This window comes from Colias croceus, chromosome 16 (assembly GCF_905220415.1).
Source record: "Colias croceus chromosome 16, ilColCroc2.1".
Taxonomy (NCBI): domain Eukaryota; kingdom Metazoa; phylum Arthropoda; class Insecta; order Lepidoptera; family Pieridae; genus Colias; species Colias croceus.
The window spans coordinates 9620988-9641576 of NC_059552.1; the positions used below are offsets into that span (position 1 = coordinate 9620988).

General features: G+C 36.3%; 1 protein-coding gene across 1 annotated transcript in view; it reads right to left on the reverse strand.

Annotated features, from left to right (window-relative positions):
* The window catches only part of LOC123698741 (ras-specific guanine nucleotide-releasing factor 1-like), a 32880-nt gene continuing 12291 nt past the window's right edge, over nucleotides 1-20589 (reverse strand). Inside the window, exons 7-34 of the mRNA XM_045645490.1 lie at nucleotides 20450-20569; nucleotides 19535-19632; nucleotides 18933-18990; nucleotides 17956-18127; nucleotides 17256-17449; nucleotides 16605-16730; nucleotides 16266-16368; nucleotides 15682-15870; nucleotides 15080-15181; nucleotides 14487-14738; nucleotides 13759-13941; nucleotides 13243-13308; nucleotides 13097-13164; nucleotides 12801-12876; nucleotides 9412-9665; nucleotides 8535-8683; nucleotides 6575-6677; nucleotides 6291-6361; nucleotides 5932-5952; nucleotides 4660-4809; nucleotides 4213-4411; nucleotides 3935-4032; nucleotides 3516-3636; nucleotides 2785-2955; nucleotides 2115-2194; nucleotides 1078-1195; nucleotides 784-852; nucleotides 1-201 (exon numbers count right to left, since the gene is read on the reverse strand). Of these exons, the coding sequence (XP_045501446.1) occupies nucleotides 1-201; nucleotides 784-852; nucleotides 1078-1195; nucleotides 2115-2194; nucleotides 2785-2955; nucleotides 3516-3636; nucleotides 3935-4032; nucleotides 4213-4411; nucleotides 4660-4809; nucleotides 5932-5952; nucleotides 6291-6361; nucleotides 6575-6677; nucleotides 8535-8683; nucleotides 9412-9665; nucleotides 12801-12876; nucleotides 13097-13164; nucleotides 13243-13308; nucleotides 13759-13941; nucleotides 14487-14738; nucleotides 15080-15181; nucleotides 15682-15870; nucleotides 16266-16368; nucleotides 16605-16730; nucleotides 17256-17449; nucleotides 17956-18127; nucleotides 18933-18990; nucleotides 19535-19632; nucleotides 20450-20569 (3612 nt within the window). The remainder of the gene's footprint in view (nucleotides 202-783; nucleotides 853-1077; nucleotides 1196-2114; nucleotides 2195-2784; nucleotides 2956-3515; nucleotides 3637-3934; nucleotides 4033-4212; nucleotides 4412-4659; nucleotides 4810-5931; nucleotides 5953-6290; nucleotides 6362-6574; nucleotides 6678-8534; nucleotides 8684-9411; nucleotides 9666-12800; nucleotides 12877-13096; nucleotides 13165-13242; nucleotides 13309-13758; nucleotides 13942-14486; nucleotides 14739-15079; nucleotides 15182-15681; nucleotides 15871-16265; nucleotides 16369-16604; nucleotides 16731-17255; nucleotides 17450-17955; nucleotides 18128-18932; nucleotides 18991-19534; nucleotides 19633-20449; nucleotides 20570-20589) is intronic.

Genomic DNA, 20589 nt, shown 5'->3' on the forward strand with positions numbered 1-20589 from the left:
TTATCGCTCAGCCCGTAATGGAGCTAAAGCAGCCAACGAAGCCCGTCTACGTCGCTGAGCAGCCGGTGAAGCAGGCGAGGCCGGAGCAGCTTGCAGCCCGCCGGCCGACCCGCGAGCTGCTCGGGGCTCCTGCTCCAGTGATAGTGTATACTGTACCTCTTCGGAGTACGCGAGGGCGGGGTCCAAGAGGAAGTCTGTTACCTAGAAGGGATTATTATATAAATTTATAAAGAATAGAAAAAAATCGATCACGAGCGGTCATGCGGTCAAGGATGCGGGTTCGAGTCCCGCCTCGTGATCGAATTTTTGCTATTCTTTATAAATTTATATTTATAAAGCATTTGAATACCATAAAACCAAAAATATCAAATTCAACAAGGGATTTTTTTTGTTAGGGACACACTGACAAATAAAGAGTGTAAGTAAAACTTCTTTGACAAGATTCAAAGATACCTACCAAAATCGTCACCTGGCGTGACGGTATTGCCATGACGCGACCTTGAAATTTTACTCACAACGCGCCTACAGAAGTTTCAATTCAAAAATAAAATTATAAAATTGTGAATGGAATGGAAGAATCTTAGAACGGAAAAGTCCGTTCCTTGTTCAAATATTTATGCACTAAATACGCTTCAAACGTTTCGACAAAAACATTGAAATGCGTTCCAAAATGGTCTCCGTTTCACGTGAATGAAACGCGCGACAATGCTTTCGCTTAGAGAGTGAAGTAGATAATAAAATTAGTGAAACAGAGATCTCTGAATCTGTAAAAAAATTGCTTACCTTGGAAATGTGATCAATTTTGTATGGCGTCTGTTGGAAGTTGCGTATCTCCCGTATTACATGGGCAATCTGTAAGAGATAATATGAAACACAATAAACAATTTTTTCGGTTACATTAAGCCGGCTACTCAAGTACCTGCAGTAGGGGCAATATTGGAATTGCACCCTTAATTTGCTCTTTAATTGTGAAGTGCCAGCAGGGGCAATTTAGAGAACAACTGAGATTGTTCCAATATTGCCCATATTGCATCTCGGTTGCATGGCGAGTACCATTAATTTTAACTTTCTACTCACCATCCGCATCTTAGAGAAGTTAAGCAGACCCTCTGGAGTATAATTTGAGGTTCCTTCTTCGATAAAAGATAAGTCCGACAAATACATGCCCAGATATGGAATACATGGCGGATCACATCTGTAAAAATAATTATTATAATGTTAGCTTTTGTATGAGAATTAAGAATTTAGTAATTATTAATTTTGCTAGGACATTATTTGCTAAGATAGGAGGATCACATTTTGCTAGGATAGGAGTTAAACACAAGAATAAATTGTCTTAGATGCACGGATGTTTTCGTGCATGTAACTAACATGAATTCAAGTAAAATTTATTTTTTCAAATTTTTAAGAATTTTTTTCCACCCCTTTCCATATCTCTGATGGTAAGGGATCAATTTCAAGACTCAAATTTATTTTGTCTATAATAGATTACTTACGAGTAAGTAAGTAGTATAATTAAATGCAATTCTGAAAAATAATAGATTGTGATAAAGATCTAAATTTATACTGTAGGTATTGAGATTGGATTGAGATTACAGTTTGTTTTCGTCTGGCTTAAAGAAAATCACGTAAACATACTCATGATAACATAAAATTATGTTATGATAGATATTTTTAAAATAGATTTAGATCTTTTTAAACATCCTCTCTAGATAACGGAAAATCCAATTGGAATGAAATAGATAATGATCTATTGATAAAATATTGTCAGAAAAGTGATGAAATTGAATTGTGGAAAAGTTTGAAGAGTAATTTGAAATGTGTTTTTCCTAAAAAATAATATTTACCTACGTCAAATATAATATATACTCTACTAGCGGTCCGCCCGGCTTCGCCCGTGGTACATATTTCGCAATAAAAGGTAGACTATGTTCTTTCTCAGGGTCTAAAAATTGTGTGTGCCAAATTTCATCAAAATCGGTTGAGAGGTTTAAGCGGGAAAGCGTAACAGACAAACAGACAGAATTACTTTCGCATTTATAATAATAGTAGGGATTATATTAATTACTGAAACGTACTTATATAATATTTATGTATAAGAAAATGTTAATTACCTGTGTAGAGCGTCTCGTAAATTGCGAAAACGGCATTCAGACGAAGTTAAATTCTGCAGTTTCTCCAATGTTTGCTTGCTCTGAAAAGCAAATTTTTAACATTTACTTCTCTAACGATCGAGAGGAGTGACGAAAGTACATACAAACATATTGACACGGAAGTGAAATGGGTCGTCAAAAATTCGAGTGGCATTGTATTAACATTTTTTGAAATATACACCTTATTTCGCAGCAGTACTGTTCAAAGTCTATTCTATCTCTCATTCGAACTCTGCCTTATACTCGCGTAGGCAGAGTCGTGCTTAGGATATTTATTTTGGCTATGCCTATTCATTTATTAAAGAAGTCGTGGTTATAATTGAGTATCTAAAACTATAATTTTTCTATTTTACGAAGACTTCTCATTAATTATTATCATCACTTAAATGATACAAAAAAAAACGCCGTGTGGCACTCGGGGACTGGGGCGGTTGCGCTATTGCATGCTATGCCTTCAAGCCACACCTCCGCCCGTCGGAGTGGGGAGCGTGAGGTTTTTTCGTTACGGAATTTCTCGATTCGGTTCGCGGCGCTCAAGGCCCGCGATAGAAGCTATGCAATAGCTTAAAAATAACAAATTTTAAACATTTTTTTTTTCGATAAATCGAATATGAACTACATTTCCACTCACCGTCTTGGACACCTTCTCCCAAGTCTTCTTCAACCGGAAGATGGATGTGTTGGAGATGGCCGCGCAGATCTGCAGCACGCCGTTGAAGTTGTGCAAACAGCGCGCTATGTCCGCTACTGCGACCCACTTCTCGATAGAGGATACACGGCATTTTAACGCGTGTTCTTGCATCTCGTGGATGTCACGGGCGCCTGAGTTGAAGATAATTCAAACTCAGACAAAAAATTAATTTCGAACAAAAATATAATCGTCGAAATCGAAGAATGTCTCCCCGCGACCACGCTCGCTGTAAAGTGTTCGAAACGTCGGGAAAATAATAGAATGAATAAATCGCGTTTAAAATCCGTTAAAATGTCTTTAATTTCTAAATGTATAATACTCGCGTAAAATCAAACCCTAGAAAATACTCGAAGAATGTAACTAAAACGAAAAAATCAGAATTGAATCCTTAGGCTGGTTGCAGAGCTTGACCGACCGTCAGTGCGTACCGTCGGTCCTGACGATACGCATCAACAATTGTATGACTGTGACACTAATGCGCATGACAATACGCGTGCGTATGGTCAGTCTAGCTATGAACGGTTTTATGAATTTCCATACATATGACAAGCACGACCAACGTACGCACTGATGGTCGGTCAAGCTCTGCAACCAGCCTTAACCCAAAAACAAGTGTAAATTTAAAATTGAAGTAATTGTAAAAATATTAAAACCTTACCTGGGAAAGGCACCCGTTTCAAGATCTCAGATATAACAAGGCTAGAGATATGGTTGAAGTGCGCCGTCATCATCAGTATGTGGGGAGCTCGTTCTGCTTTATCCGCTTTTGTCCAAGCTTGACCCAGGAATTCCCTAAATTAATGTGCGAGGTATAGAAAACAGTGACTTATGTATTATTTGGTAAAAACTAACGCGTGTTCTTTTTTAATAAAATTATTTTGTCTTGAAATATTATTCATTTATCTCTACGTTTTATCTATTAATTGTTCTCTTCTTTTCATATAACCCTTCTTATGCAGTTTTGAAAAAGGGACCATCTTGCGTGAGTTCTTTTTTAATTCTTGTATATAGATTAACATTTGCACAGAGAAACAATTCATTTTTAGACCTCAGGAAGTACGCTCGTAAGCTCTGGGAAATGTATACTTACTCGCTGTGAATGGAACTGAAAATTTGATAATCCAAGTACGTCATCTGTTCAGCTATCTCCAATGCTGATAATGTTTCCAGACTCTCTTTTGTTGGTAACTAGAAAGAAACATAATAAATAGTTTGATATTAGACATAAATTGTTTTTACAATTTATTTTTACCGTAGCTGTAAAGCGACAAAAACAAATCTCATCTTTATTTAATTTGATTTATCTGCCACCATTTGCATATTAACCCACTTAGACAAGACAAAAACTATTTTCCATAAGAAACTTACCCGTGGTGGCGCAAACAACGCTTTCAGATCAACATTTCTATCCGGGGAGCGTTCAAGCAAGCGTAGTAACTGAGAAGCTGCTTTATGCTCTGCGGGCAATAATCCCGGACTGCTTTCTATCTCCTTGAGGAAATCCATAGTTAGACCGCGTAGACGGTCGTCAGACCAGAAGTCGGATGAGTGTTTGGAAATCCAGTGCCTGTAAAATAATTATGATTAACCAAATAGTAATAGATAACTTAACCGTCTATCAATAATTACTAAAAAATGGTTATAAAATTTTAATGCAAAAATGTAGATGAGAATCAGATTTTATATTGCAATTGATGAGGCAAATAAAAATGTTGATGTGAAATTATCAGTATCAGGCAAACTATAGAAGCAAATCAAATTTTCAAGCAAATGTCACATAATGATGAATGATAAGGATAAAATATGTAAACTTACCGTAACACATTAAGAACTCTCATTGTAGCAGCAGTTGAAATAACTGAATCTCGTCTGGCTTGTGTCGGAGAATTCGCTGGTGGTGACCTCGGGTTCGACGACGCAGACGTAGCCACGGCAAAAGCTACTGCAGCCGTTGATGTACTGCTCCTATATTAGTACGCATGTGTAAATATTGATACAGGACGGAAATTAGCTGCAGTCTATCAAAAATTGGTATTAGAATTTGATGAAATTCCATCAGAAAAAGTAGCTATTGCTGCAATATACGCTTTAGATTTAGATGTAGGAATCTTAGGAAGCGTTTAATTTTAGGCATACTGCAGTAGCTGATAGTTTTATTCATTTAAATTTAACACATCTATTTTTTTTCATTCTTTCAGCCTTTAGCATTATCCATGGATTTTTAACCGCCAATTTATCAATTTCGATGGGTAATACGAAGAAAAGAGATAGACCACAGCTTTTTTATGAATCATAATTATAGGTTTAATCACGATCTGGTAGTCAAGGAGGAAATTACATGCATGTAAATTAAAAAAATTGTGGTAAGATAAGAAAAGGTGTATGTAGGTAAAAATATAAGTTGATACATGCATTTAAAAAGTTTGACTGCTAATTTTCCTAAAATGTGAAGTCTATAATATTATTGATGAATAATTCCTAGAAATTGCGTGCGCGTCGCTCTGCAGATCTAACTGAGCATTATTTAAGCCTCTTTTGCCGAATTAATTTTAAATCTTTAAAAAAAATAACTAGTTTTTCTAAGCTTTCTCCAATAATGTGTAAATATTCATAAAATTAAGATCGTTTTATTTTGTACTGTAAGTGTATTTTTTTTGTATCTTCATGGAAAGTTAGTAGGTGATTGAAGTCCATAGTCTTGTATAATGTATATCCTGAAAATAAAGCCGGTAACGCCATTAAAATATGTCAAACTTCAATAATTATTCTATAGGAAGTTTTTTTTTGGGTAGTATATACTGGTAATGTTACACTATATTGTAATACAGGTTCAAATTAAACATTTTGGAGGTGTTTGGGTAAACTTGTAATAATCCACCAAAAGTATTTGGGTATTGTAAGGGATAACATTCAATGTGTTTTGTTTTGGGTGTATCAATGTATTACCAATTTATTGGATGTAGGTGTGCTGGAGTATTTCTAATAATATCAAAAAGGTTAATCGCAAAATTTTCTAGTCAAAGCGAATATTAAAAGGTCATCTAGACGCTACAAATCTTTTCTACATTTTACCTCGACCAAACTCACCACAATGGATCTTTTCCAAAGCTGTTCAAATAAATATAAAATCTTCATCATTTAAAATAATCTCACTATTTTAATTCTAGTTTATATGCAGTCCTGTTCTATAACTATGACGTTGATAAAAACCCAATACTCGAGCAAAGAAGATAGTTCAGATTGAGTATTGAAATAGATAATGTCGTTAGATGAATTTATGGATCCGTGCAAAGCGATTATGAAATTCCAACGAAATCTGATAGAAGATAGTCGAGTCATGCCACAACACCGAAATTGAGACCTTCTCTACAGTTAGTAATAGATGAGATTGTCGATGAAGTTAAAGAATTGGGTGAATTTGGAAATAATGGCAAGAACAGTCCCACCTTCTATGCGATTGTCTGAATGAAGTTATGACCACGCCAGCTTTCGGTTGACCGGTCTCGCGACGGTAATTCTGTAGTGAATGGATTTATGTATTATGACGCATCGGAATCGTCGATAATTTTGTCTCTGCTGTTAAGTATGGATTGAGAATCTTATTTATTTTCACTTATCACACACATTTTGTAATTTGAACGTAATAAAGATGTTAAAGACGATTAAGAAATAGATCGTTACTTTTGTTAGGCTAAAAATATGTTTATAAGCAAAGTTATGTTTCTATTACCTGCATCTGTGATGCTTGTGAAGTCACAGACGTACGTGGCTCTGAGCCGCCGTAGTGACGACGTCTCTCGCTGTTAATCGAGGAATTTGTGCAACGTCTTTCGCTGGAAGTTTGGATATACTTTTTTAATAATATTTATTTTGATGAGAAAAGGCTTTCAGGATATTGTATTTTTGTAACTGTATTTAAATATTAGAACCAAAAATAACATGAAGAAATATACATTATTTCCTGAAATATTATACAAAACAAGAGCAAAAGTATGCTTATCATAATGTGATAAGCTTAATAAACATGATAATTTCAATTTTATAGAGCTTAATACTTTTCACCATTGATTTCAAACCTGTAAGAGTGACTTAGGGCGGCCGTACACGGACCGCTTCAAGCAGTTGAAACCGACGGCTTGAAGCTGCGACCGCGCGGTGGACTATTGACATTCATTCACTGCCGTATACGAATTAATCGAGTCGTCGCCGTCAACTGCGCGGTTTGTAGTGACAGCTGGAGCAGACAACGACCGACTGCTCGAGCAGGCCGTGTACGCTCAGCTGTTAACTGCTCAAGCAGGCAGTGTACGCTCAGCCTTTAACTGCTCGCGCCGTCAGCCGTTAACTGCTCGAGCCGTCAGCCGTTAACTGCTCGAGCTGCCCGTGTACGGCCGCTCTTAGGTTGGCTATGTGTGACGTAATAACTCAGCCCCCGGAATCACAGGCACAATAGAAAATCTATTGTGTCGTGGTCAGATCGGGGCTCAATGGGTTAACACGTTCACTGCGTAAAAAATAACAATGACTTTCAGCTGGTGCGGTGGCAGTCCAAAAAAGCACCCATTTGACTTTCTTAATGTGCGTGGCAGGCCCTTTCGACACGACAGCTCTGAGAAGTATTAAAGCTCTATTATCTTAGCCAACCCATAAAGTATCTATGATTTTTTTACAGTTTTTAAATCTTGATGAATCACTTGTCTATACATTAATCCCGCCCCTGGATTCCCTTAACAGAAATTGAGAAATTAGCAATCGAAATTGTCAGGCCGACAAGGTTGATCCTGCACCAAAGTGTAATTTTTATAGTGATGGGATAGTGAAAGAAAATAAAATATCGAGTCACTAATTATATTTAAATCTTATAAGCACTAAGCCAAACATAGTAGGTAATTAAAAACAAAATTAAATACAATTCTTTTTATATAATTAACTTTAACTATTTAATGTGTTCTTACCACGATATTATTCGTAACCGAATTATCATGGTCCTACTCCTGTACATGACGAAGTTTTGTTCCACTCGGACTGATGTAAATGTCATTTCTAGAATCAGGGTAGTCATATTTTTTTTAGGGAAAATTTCTTCGTCATTTATGTCGTCGCCGAGAATACTTTGGCGTTTATAAATTGCTGGGCGGATTATTTTATTTTCTAAAATTGTGATTTTGCTGGTGGATGGCTTTGGTTCTTGCTTTTGAAATATTTTCCTGTATTTAATTCGTTTAGTCTCTTCGTAATCGTCTTCAGTATCACTGTTACTTACATTTTCTAGCGTTATTTTTTTACGATGCGCCATTTTGAAGTCGATGAGCGCGCATCCTTCTTTTGACTGCACAACACTACTGGCGGCTCAACGCGTATACATCTGCACAGTGCGGCAACAGGTCGCTACCGGTCACCCACCGAAACAGGCCCGCTCCCGCACTGAGGTAACATTTTTAAAGTCCTGTGCGGCGGAGGTCGAAAACGACCTGTCGCGTAAGTAAACTGCCTATATTACTACATTTCTTGTCACAATTCGAAAACTATATTTGTCTCTATAATGCTCGTAAAAATGCCCAGAAAACCTGTTCCGCACAAGCGAGAAAGACCTGTTTTTTCCGCGCGCACAGTGATTTGGCACAGCACCAGGCCGATTGTGGGTGACCCGCAGTGAACGTGTTAAGGCCTGCACGCCCCACCCCACTCACCTGACGGAGCGGCGCGGCGAGCCGCGTGCCGCAGTGTCAGACGCGCGGCGCGGCTCGTGCGGCTGGCGCAGGTCGCGGTGCCCGTCCGAGCGCCGCCGCAGCTCTGCCGCCAGCCCGCCCGCGCGACCGCTCTCCGTGGTGCGCACGCGCTGGATGTGCGCCATACTTACCTGGTGGTAGCGGGTTTTAAAAAAATATATATAAAATTGTGTGGTTTTATGAAACCACGGTAAAAGTGAAACTTTTTTTCACACTATAGACATTTTACTAAAAATTATCGTATTTGTACGATAATTATCGTACGTATCGTGCGTCACGCGACATGCGCTACACAGACAAAAAAGTTTGAGACGATGTAATAAAAGTTTCACTTTAATAAAAATGTGTGCGTGTACTAGTAAACACGTAAGCGAAACTTCTTTATGACCTTATTTTACAAAAAATAATTTACTTTAGGCAACTTTACAGATACGTCGAATCACGCGTGGTAAGAATAAGAAAAAGATGGCGCGTAACGGAAAAATGTCACGCGTAACGAAAAATTTTTACACTAAATTTCTTTCCAACCCCGATAAAGAAGTTTCACTTCAATAAAAATCATTTATTTGTTTCATAACACAATTGTACAATAAGCTTTGAATACAATAAAAAAATGATATGAGTTTACGTAATAGAACCCGTTTGTAAGCTTATGTCAGTTAAACGTGGTTAAACTGACACAGATAACGCATAAAACCTAAAACAATAGAGGTCAAATAGTCAAGGGCAAGTAAAACGATAGATCCAAAGCTTAATATTATACAGGGCTGTCCCAGCATCCAACAACGGGACCGTCAATAAAAGATCACATCATGCCAACTGAACTCCTATTTATTACCTCTGAGAACCGCTGCGAAATCTTAAACTTCTCTTCATGTTTGGGCTTATGTTTCTCTTGTTCCTCTTCCTTATATTTAATATCTTCATCGCTTTGATCGACTAGTTCAATACTTTCATCTTTCATAATGGCTGCTGCTTTATCGTTATCTTTGTTGTTTGTTGGAGATTCTTTGTCCTTATGTTCTGGACTGCCTTTACGACTCCCTACTAGAGTCACTGAACTTATAGCACCGGGGGATGATGGTGACGTTCCTGTACATTAAATTATTTTTATGAATACTAGGGGTTCTTCTATGATGTCTTAAAGCAGTATTAATTCCAGAATGAAAAATAAATAGCGCTTGACGACCTATATAGATCGATCTATCATTTTTCCACTCTGGAAACAATACTGCTTTATAACATAGTTACTATTTACAATATGAATGGCTCAATTATTACAACTGTTTTTATTAGGAATTTCTTATTATCTGGGGGCACGGCAGTGCCCCCGCCAAGTCGAGCAAAAAAAAAGCGGCACGGCCGTACCATCCTTTTCTCGAAGCAATTCGGGCCTTTTTCGACCCCCTATAATTCGGTTGTGGATAAAGCAAGAAACCTGAATCTTCAGTAACTAATCCGGCATTGTATAAACACGGAATATTTAAAATTTCAGTCAATTTGAACCAGTAGTTTAAGAATGACGACTTGTTAAAGTTTCTAAATTTTGTCACTCACTGACTCACCGATCATCAAAAGTCCAAGGCACTTCTAGCAGACTTAGAAGCTTCATATTTGGAATACATATAGAGTTTAGTGTCTTAATCATGGGAAAACTTAAATATTTTGTAATTTCGGTCCAGTTTTCCAAATACACCAACTGCATCAATAACTTTGTAATCCCATATAAATATATGGGATTACAAAGTTATTTATGCAGTTGGTGGTTGGTGGTGGTTATAAATTTAATAGGTGTAGATAGGTATACCTACCATATGAGGCAAGGGAGGGGGTATAGGGTGGGTAAGGGTGTGTTTAGCCCATGAAACTGAACAACATTATTACTTGTAAAATGGTCGACGTAATGAAAAACACATGATTGGACATGTCTTGAAGTACGAAAATCTAATAAAACAATATATTATAATTTAAATCTGTTATAAGTATATAAATTGTTGGCGCGACTAGCCTCCTTACAGACAGACTGGCCTCTATTTTACTCTATGACTGACAAGCAAAATATACGCCAAAATGACAGAACAATGAAATGTGAATGCCTTCGAGCGAGCGGCAGCCGCACGCATACGTGCGAGCGCCCTCATGCTGTTCGGATGTGCCTCGAAACCTAACCTATAAGTTTGCGATTTTCATTTATAATTTCGATTGATAAATTACATTTACGACTAAAAGGCTTGCTCATTAGTTTACTGATATTATTTGCTTACGATTGGGATGTTGTTTGGTTAATTTTAAGGAACTTACATAAATACCTTAGTCTTCAAATATAATTACTTAATAGTGTCGGTCGAAATAACGAGACCAAAGTTACGTTTAAGTATTAATTGTATTCTTACATCTTGCATATCTACCAGTACTAGTAGTCGCAATGGATTCGGAAATACTGTATGTGAATGACCATCCATGCCCACACCGGATTGTCCGTATACCTGGTGATGGTTCGTGTCTATTACATTCTTTGTCATTCTCTATGTATGGGAATACTGAGTCGTCGTATGAGATTAGACTTGCTATAGTGGAGTATGTGGTAGCGCATTGGGACGAGTTCAAAGTGTATACGTGTAGTGCTAAATAGAATTAGATTAGGTGTGACTACAAAAAAAGACCGCGAGTTACTCTCGACTAGATTATTAACTCTCAAGTCCGATTCAAATGAAAACAGATTAACTGAAATAATTAAACACCTCTCGAAACTTCCTGATGATACCGTTTGCTTATTGCCTACAAAAAATATGTGTCAACAATTAAATACTGCAATGCTAAGATCTCTCCCACATCCTGAAATAAATCTTATAGCTATAGATAGCATTGATTGTCCCAGGTACCTAACAAAAAGAGCTCGTGAATGTATAAAAAAATATGAAGACGATGCTTCTATGACTGCAGGTCTAGAAAAGAACATAATTATAAAAATAGGCGCAAAAGTCATGTTAAGGCGAAACATTGACGTGAGTCTCGGTTTAGTTAATGGATCTATCGGTATAGTGCGAAAAGTAAAGGTTGATCCTGAAAATTCAAAAATAATTAAGAGAATATATATCACATTTAATAATGAACCTAATGCATACGAGCTTGGTCCGGTCAAAACTAAATTTGAAATTATTAATAGAGCTTATGTTCATCGCGAACAATTTCCCATATGTATAGCCTATGCTATAACTATACATAAAAGTCAGGGCCTAAGCCTAAGTAATGCGCTGATGGATATAGGTTCTGCAGTGTTCACATCCGGTCAAGCTTACGTGGCACTTTCGAGAGTTACAAGTCTGGGCGGTTTACATCTCATTAATGTCGACTTTGGAAGTATTAAAGCGCAGGAATCATCAATTTGTGAATACAACAGATTAAGAAGTATTTACCGTCCAGACTTGTCAAAAATTGAGACATCAAAGCCTCCGAGAAAAGCCCATAGAGACAGGGAGTGGGCTTTGAGTAAAACTGTGGCTGAAGCTCAAGAAGTAGTACCGGAAAAGAAAAAGAGGAAGACTACATATAAAAATAAGAAAATATCATAAGACCTTTAACAAAATTCGTTAGAAGTAGATGGTATCAAAAAGAAAGGCTCTACAAAAAGAAGTGAGATCCCATCAAAAACATCCTGTAAAAAACCCAAGTCTCGCAGCTCAGTCTTTCTACCGTCAAAAGTTGTGAGATCCATGTAATACCAAGTCGGTTAATCTATTTAGTGTCTACTTGAAGGACCTTCTGTCTTAAGTTATTACATAAGTTATTATCATGTCAATATTAAAAATATTTAACGTTTTAAACAAATAGATCGACTTGGACATCGCATGAAAACAAAATGAATATTACAATATTATATTAGATTCTTTAGTCTCTCGCGCCTCACGCGATTGAAACTCTCGTTCCTGTTGGTCGCTGGCCCGTCGTGCTGTGTAGTGTGATACATACTAATAATCAAATCAAGCGATGTCCAAGTCGATCTATTTGTTTAAAACGTTAAATATTTTTAATATTGGCATGATAATAACTTATGTAATAACTTAAGACAGAAGGTCCTTCAAGTAGACACTAAATAGATTAACCGACTTGGTATTACATGGATCTCACAACTTTTGACGGTAGAAAGACTGAGCTGCGAGACTTGGGTTTTTTACAGGATGTTTTTGATGGGATTAATTTTAATGATATTACCTGTAGTAACGGTGCCTTTAAGTGTCTCATTGCTGGAGGAAGTTGCCATTATCTTTGGTATCGTGAGGTGGCTGTTGTCTTCTTCGGTTTGCTATATTTTAAATATAATGTAATTCTCAAATGCTGTCTCTAATATTATTGAAATTAAATTAATGTTACAATGCCATAGAAGTTATATCTAGGACTACAAATCGTTAATATGTAACTCAATAATGCTATTTTCTACTTTATTTTTCTAATGAAAGTTGGAAGTTCATTTAATCATATCTTCTTTATCATTAATCGCTATTTATGTCAATATAATAAGTTACCTTTCCAACAGCAGAAGTACGACGCGACGGTGCCATTAAATATGGAGACAATTTATCTTCTTCCTCGCCTGAAATATAAAATTATGTCAATATTCTTGGCAACCTAAATACATATTTAGCAATAACAAAAATAAGAAAATTCTTACTTTTCCCACGTCCAACGCGCCAGAATCTAGACTGCCAATCTCTCTCACTATATTCGGAACCGTAACCTGAATTCATAATATTTAAATCAGTATTGTAAACAGTTAAATAATGATCAGAAAATATCAAAAAATGTCAATAAAAAAAATTAAAAACAAAAAAATATGATTTTTAGTACGTTTTCATTGAAGGTAAATTATAAAAACATTTGTGAACATTGAGCAATCAATTTGAGCTTCAAAATCTAAAAAAAAAAATATTTTTGACAGTTTTTATTGAATTTTTACAACGAAGTTCCTCATCACGCGCTGCGAAAGGGGGCTAGACGGAAAAAAATAAGATGAAAAGTTTTACGACACATTTTGCTATAGTGCCGTGCGCGTGTTTTTCTGTCAGACTCTCTAACTTAAAACTTCGTTCCACCCGGTTTTCCCTTGACTCCTCTCAAGATTTTTTGTGTAAAGTTTTTGATCAAATTTCAATAAAGCATCCGATATTTATTAAAATTAATTTACCACCTGAAACAGAGCTAGCAGCGCTAGTTTTCCGCGTAGCATCTGGTGGGGGGGGCAGGTCCATGTCCTGTTGGGACTGTTCATAGAACACTTGCTTCAGAGCCTCCAGCACTGTGACCCCGTCCGTGAATACGCGGTAAGTCAGGAGGAAAGTGTTCAGGAAGTCCACTGAGAGGAAACGGAGATCTGGAATATGACTTTAAAGTTAGAAAAGGGTTCTGAAAAAAAGATAATTGGAATATGAGACTTTAAAATTAAGATAAGGTTTCTTTTAAGAAGAGAATTTTACGATACGACTACGGTTTTATCGTGGAAGACATTAATATTAAAATTAAACTGTTTCATTGTAAATAGGTTGCTCATATATTAAGGTATTAAATCATCGGTAAATACGCGGTAAGTGAGGAGGAATGTGTTCAGGAAGTCCACTGAGAAGAAACGGAGATCTGGAAAAATATACGACTTTTGAGTTAAACAAGGGTTCTGAAAGAAGATAATTTTATGATAAGACTACAGTTTTATCGTGATAGAAGACACTAGCGATGCTCTTTGCCACATTGCTCTACTCCTGTTGGTCTTAGCGTGATGATGTATAGCCAATAGCCTTCCTCGATAAATGGGCTATCTAACACCGAAATAATTTTTCTCATCGGACCAGTAGTTAGTGAGATTAGCGCGTTCGAACAAACAAAAAAAATTATAATATGATAAAAAAAACTGTCCATCCATACCAGTCAACCTCTGCAATAGCCTCTGCGGAGTAGCAGACCTTATTTGCGGAACTTTACAAGAGTTCAGGGTTCTACTAAATCTGATATCCACATCATCAGTAAACAAGGCTCTATCAGATCGACAAGCGGGAAGACTAGCGGATGCTGTGCCGCAAGATCCACAGGCTCGGAGCAGTTCTGTGAGAGCAGCACTTTCCATACACTGGGCTAGTTCGCTCGTCCAAGCTGCTTTCTCTTCTAGGGTTGCGGCCACTGGGGAAAAATTCACATTATTTATTAAAAAATCAAATCATTTTTTTTGAAGTGAAACTTCTTTAGGCGCGTTGATAGTAAAATTTCAAGATCCCGTCATGGCAATACCGTCACGTCATGGAGTAAGGCGACGATTTTGGTAGCTGAATCGTACCAAAGAAGTTTCACTTCTGACACGTGTGCTCAGCAAACACGCTTTTTTTATATTTCTTTCATTTACATTAAATTTCAAATTTTAAGTATTTGTTAAAAAAACACAAATTCAAATCATTTATTTCTTTCATTCAAATTAGGTCTTTAAAAAAAATGCTAATACAGAATTATTTTTAACAAAATTTTACCTAAATGAGCGCAGATCTGTTCCCCCTTCACTTCTACAAGTATCTTAAAATCTTTCCCTTGATAACTTTCTCCTCCGGGCGATGAACATACAGAAGCAGTATCTAAAAATATAAATTTAGTAGGTATTATAATATTTATCATCAATGAGGGCACTGGGCATTGCCGACAGTATTCAATCATAGGGCTTGATGTGAAGGAAAAATATCAGTGAAACATACATCCATGCTTGGCAATCGCCAATCGCAATTGCCTGAAGTATATTTTGGTTTGATCACTTAGAAAAACGTCGTCTTTATTATTCGATAAGTTTTCATAAGTCGCATCATCTATTCTACCTGACCTACTTATTTAAAGAAAAATTGTCAGTGAATCAAAAGCACAAATTTTACTTTGATTTGGAATTCCCTACTCCATTTTGTTATTAATGTACACAATATAATTTAATCAGCTTAATATTAAAAATATATGATGCCCAGATTACGTATTATATTGTATAATAAAATTATATCGTATATAACCATATCCTGAAAAAAATAATTATTGTGTGGCGACACAATCGTATAAATGAAACCAAGTCCTGAAAAAAAATAAAATTAATTACCATCATCATCATGATTAGAAGGATCTTCAATGAGCAGAGCATCATGTAGCGGCAATCTGCCCGAAGGTGGTAAATGTAGCCTTCCTCCCGGAGCTCGAGTTGTTAGCAACAAGTGGTTGCTGAAGAGAAATGCTTGACGGGATTGGAGAGTTGCTCTACGGCCTTTGCCCACCACTTGGGATAATGTGCCTGGGTTGGGAAAATAATTTATATTAAAAAAACCGTGTCAGAAGTGAAACTTCTTTAGTGAGATTCAAAGATATCAAAAACGTCGCCTTACTCCAAGACGCGACCTTGTAATTTTACACTCAACGCGCCTAAAGAAGTTTCATTTCAAAAATATTGCATTATTTTACTTGGAATAATGTGCCTAGTTTTGGAAAAAATATTAAAACGCATTGAATTATTAATTTATGTATTTGTTTTACTTTTCCCTTAAAATAATTTTCTAGAGACAGCTAATACGAAGCTATAATTAGTTTACGCGGGATAAGATTCGCAGAAATTGGTAATAGCTCATAGAACTACATTTCCAACGCGGCTTTACTTCTTCACACTTCTAAATAATTATAATAAACACTCACCTTGTCGTATGAAAACTTGATTGACATCAAGTAAAATGTCACACCCTTCTATGATCATTCGTTCCACAGCCAAGTTCTTACGAAGGTTTTCGGTTTCGCTCACCTACAGAATGATAAAATATTGCTATTGAATTAAGAAAATACATTTTTAAGTATTGTTCATAAACATAAGGCGTATTTTATTGAGATAGATCATTTTAAATTTTGAAACATTAAAAGATCATTGCCATTTTTTTTCTATATCTTGATTTGGATAATTTTTAAATTTAAATCAAGCTAAATTAAATAACCTAACCTTAACAACAGAAAAATAATAATTGTTCTACGTTTACAGCCTACCTCATCATGCATTTGCCTTGAAAGTTCTTCGAGCTGCGCACGAGCATGTTGCAAGCTGCGTCTCTCCACGTGGTCGTGTGGAGTGTGGGCTAATAGCTCGTGGAGAGTTATTATGTAGCGTGGGATCTAAATGAGAAATAGAAAAATAAGTTATTCACTTTATGGAGAAATAGTGTGGTATTGGGTAATGGGAGGTAAACTTAGTAAACCCAGTATCACGTCATTTGAGATAACGATAAGACTACCTTGCAAATAGTTCGATAAAGTTAAATAAAGTAAACTGATTTAGCTGGCAATTATTAAAGAGTTCTTAATGCCATGGTGATAACAATGATAGGTACTCATAAAAACTAACGCTTCAGTAAAAAGTTTATGCAAAGGAAACGTGAAGAACTTCTCCAGCGGGGAGATCCCCGAGTTGACCGGGTTGATTTTCAAAGTCATTCACAAAAACGATTACAAATAAAACAATAGACGGTGCGCATGGCAACATAAAAGATCTTTAATTTATTTAACTTGGTGCGCCGGAAAGATGAGAAACATCTTCATCGAGCGTCCCTGGCAGAATAGCTAGTTATGCTTGCCTTACACTCCAAAAAAAACTAACATCTATTTTATGTTAGGTCAGAAATTTTAAATTTATTATTTCACCTGATGCATCGGAAACGTAAGAAATGTCTCCAGGGACCGTCCCTGACAAGCGGGCTTGCTCTCAAGCCTCGCCAGCAGCTGCGTGAAGGGCTGGCCCTGCTTGCACTCCGTCAGCACTTGCAGGGAGTAGTGGTGGTTGCGCACGTACTCCTGGTAGATCGTCAGCATCGGGAGTAACATGTCGAACAAGTCCCCTGGGGGAAACATTAATAGGGGCGAATTTATTAAGCTATTTCATAGCTACTATCGCGGGCCTTGAGCGCGGGGACTGAATCCAGAAATTCCGTAACGAAAAAACCTCACGCTCCCCACTCCGACGGGCCGAGGTGTGGCTTCAAGACATAGCATGCAATAGCTTTACCGCGGCACTCCCCGAGTGACACATGTCTTTTTATGATCATCAGAAGTAACCAAAATCTACAAATTCCGTCAGAAATAATTTAAATATACAAAGTTATGTAATGCATTTTGGTTTGGGTAAATGCCGTTAAATCTGTGAAGCAAATAGACAGTAGTGAAGAGAAATCCAGTGGCAGTTTAATCAAAATATTTCCATCACCAATTTTCGCAAAGTTTATTTAGATGGAGCGAGGTTATATTTTGAAATCTATTTTCAAACTCTCAACTTTTGCTTTATTTCTGGTTTTATCTAGAAGCAAATATTAATAAGCAGTAGATATTTACCATATTAGCTAATTACCTAAAACAAGAGTAGGCCACGACTCCATCCTGGAAGTTAAACCCTTGAAGAATATCTGATGCAGGAATAACACGGTCTCGCTGTTCAGGAATATAGAGTTCACATCCTCATGTGTGCAGGGCGGCTTCTTAGAACTCGCCGCCATTTTGAATGGCCGGAGGAAACATGTGACCTGGTGTAATCGTATTATCAAGTTCTAGTACTGATTTTTCAATACTTGGTCAAATATTATAGGGCTTATTTTCAATCCTTGGTTGAAACGTATTCGAATATTAATGTGTCATGATCCTTCTTCACAATCGAGAGCGTTGGCCCAACAAATGATCGTCGATGTTTGCCACCATTACGGCGATTACAAATAAACATCTACTATGATGACCTATTAAAGACATTTAGTTCCTCTACACTACCGTGTTAGTTTCTTCTCGCCCAACGCTGCTCATTGTGAAGAAGGCCCATTAGAATTGTAACGAAGATTTATCTCGCATTACAATATTCGAAAATTCAAACTCAAATATTAATTTGTTTAATTAGACTTCTTCTCGAATCGTTGATCATCTTAGGTAGAATTATTATCATCAATCAACAATGTTATTAATTTCGGCCGTTAAACAATCACATCAAATGTGTGTTAATTACCTGTCTTTTGATATTTAACCAAGGATTGAAAGAAAATCAGCCCTAACTGTATAATAAAAAAAATAAAAAAAATATCTTTATTGAATACAAAAATTAATACATTACAATTACAGTGTGGCTCTGTCTTCCTAGCCCTCTATAAAGCGTGCTTAAACTCAATTTTATAGGTCAAGTAAGTGCTTTATCGTGAAAGCGGATAATCATTTATTCAAATATTGATTTTAGTTAATTGCGCCTGAATGTAATTAATTTAATAGAAGATTAATTTAATTTCAATTAATGGTCTATATAATTCAATCATTTGATTTAATTCCATCGAGACATTTAACAATACGTACCAAAATTTCCATTTGCTCCAAGTATTCTTCTTCAGCTTCAACCATTTTGAATACAAGGCTAAAATATAATTGATTACGTATTACAATTTTAAATAAAAGCATTTCATATTAATCATCATCATATTGATTTTTTTCAAGGGTTTTATCATTTTCCCGTGTCAGGAACACAACTTTTATCTATTGGAACTTGCGAAAATTTATGTGATCTAAGTATAAGTTTGTACGTTTGTATGTAACCGACTCATTTAGACTCGATCTTAATCCACTTTCAAGGTACATAATTTAAACTTTGTACATTTTTATCAAGGACTAGCTTTCCGCCCGCGGCTTCGATCTCGTTTTCAAAGAAAAACCCGCATAATTACCTTTTCTGTGGGATTTCCTGTATAAAACCTAGCCTATTACTCGTGGATAATGTAGCTTTTGAACGGTGAAAGAATTTTTAAAATCGGTCCAGTAGTTTATGAGCCTATTCATTACAATCAAACAAATAAACAAAGTTTTCTTCTTTGTAATATCAGTGTCAATAATTTCATAAGAATATTATTGAATGTATTTTTTTTTATTTTGTTTTTTATAAGTGCATTTATTTATTATGTTACCTGTTCCTCTTCCTCATGCTCTCGGCATGAGGGCTCTTGATGTACTGTTCGACGATCTGCTTCCATCGCCGGCGACACAACCAGCCGCGGAAGAAACTCTGCATAAATAACTAGATATTGTTTACAATTTAGGTTCAACTTAATTGATATGGATAAAAGGTTTAAGCTGAAAAAAATAAGTACAAAATAATTAGAATAGAGGTGGAGTGAAGTGTGAAGGAGGTTAAATTTAAGAATATAGACATCATTTATTTAATAATGTATTTAAATGTGATTTAAGTAGAGAACTACGAAGAAATTATCTTTGTGGATTATTAATTATAGTAGGCTAGAAATAACATTTTCTTTTAAAATCTTCATGTGAGAGCATAAAATCTCTGAGTTTTTAACCAATATTTATAGTATCGTCTTTCAAGTATTCTACATAGAGCAAATATGTATTTGCCGAGAAAAACAAAACAGTTTGAAGCGAAAAGTGGAGCTTTTTTTTCTACATTTCTATTCAAATTATAAAAACTAGAATATCAAATCAGCTACAGGAATTAAATACTGAAATCTAGTAAATAATGCCAAATCTAGTAAACTCTATCGTCTGCCAAGTCTTGTTAGAGACAGCCAAGTCTAGTTAACGACAGCCAAGTCTGATAAAACACTGCTACGTCCAGTCAAATACTGCCAAGTCTAAGAAATACTGCTAAATCTAGTAAAAGAATAACAAATCTAGTTAACTCCTGCTATTTCTAGTCACTGCCAAGTCTAATAAATATTTTCAAGGCTAGTTAACTACTGTCAAGTCGAATAATATTAAAACTTGAAAACACTACCAAGTCTATAACACAGCCAAGTCTCCTATATCACTGCCAAGTCAAATAAAAAAACAGCCAAGTCTACTAAAACACTGCCAAGTGTAGTTACCTGGACTTTCTTGATCTTCCTTAGCTCAGAGGGGTCGATCTCATCGGACAGTGTTGGCGAGAGACTCGCAGAGGAAGTCGCACGGGTCGACGGTTCGTGCTCTTTCTTGTAAGCGCAGAGCTATGTTAACATCTCGCATT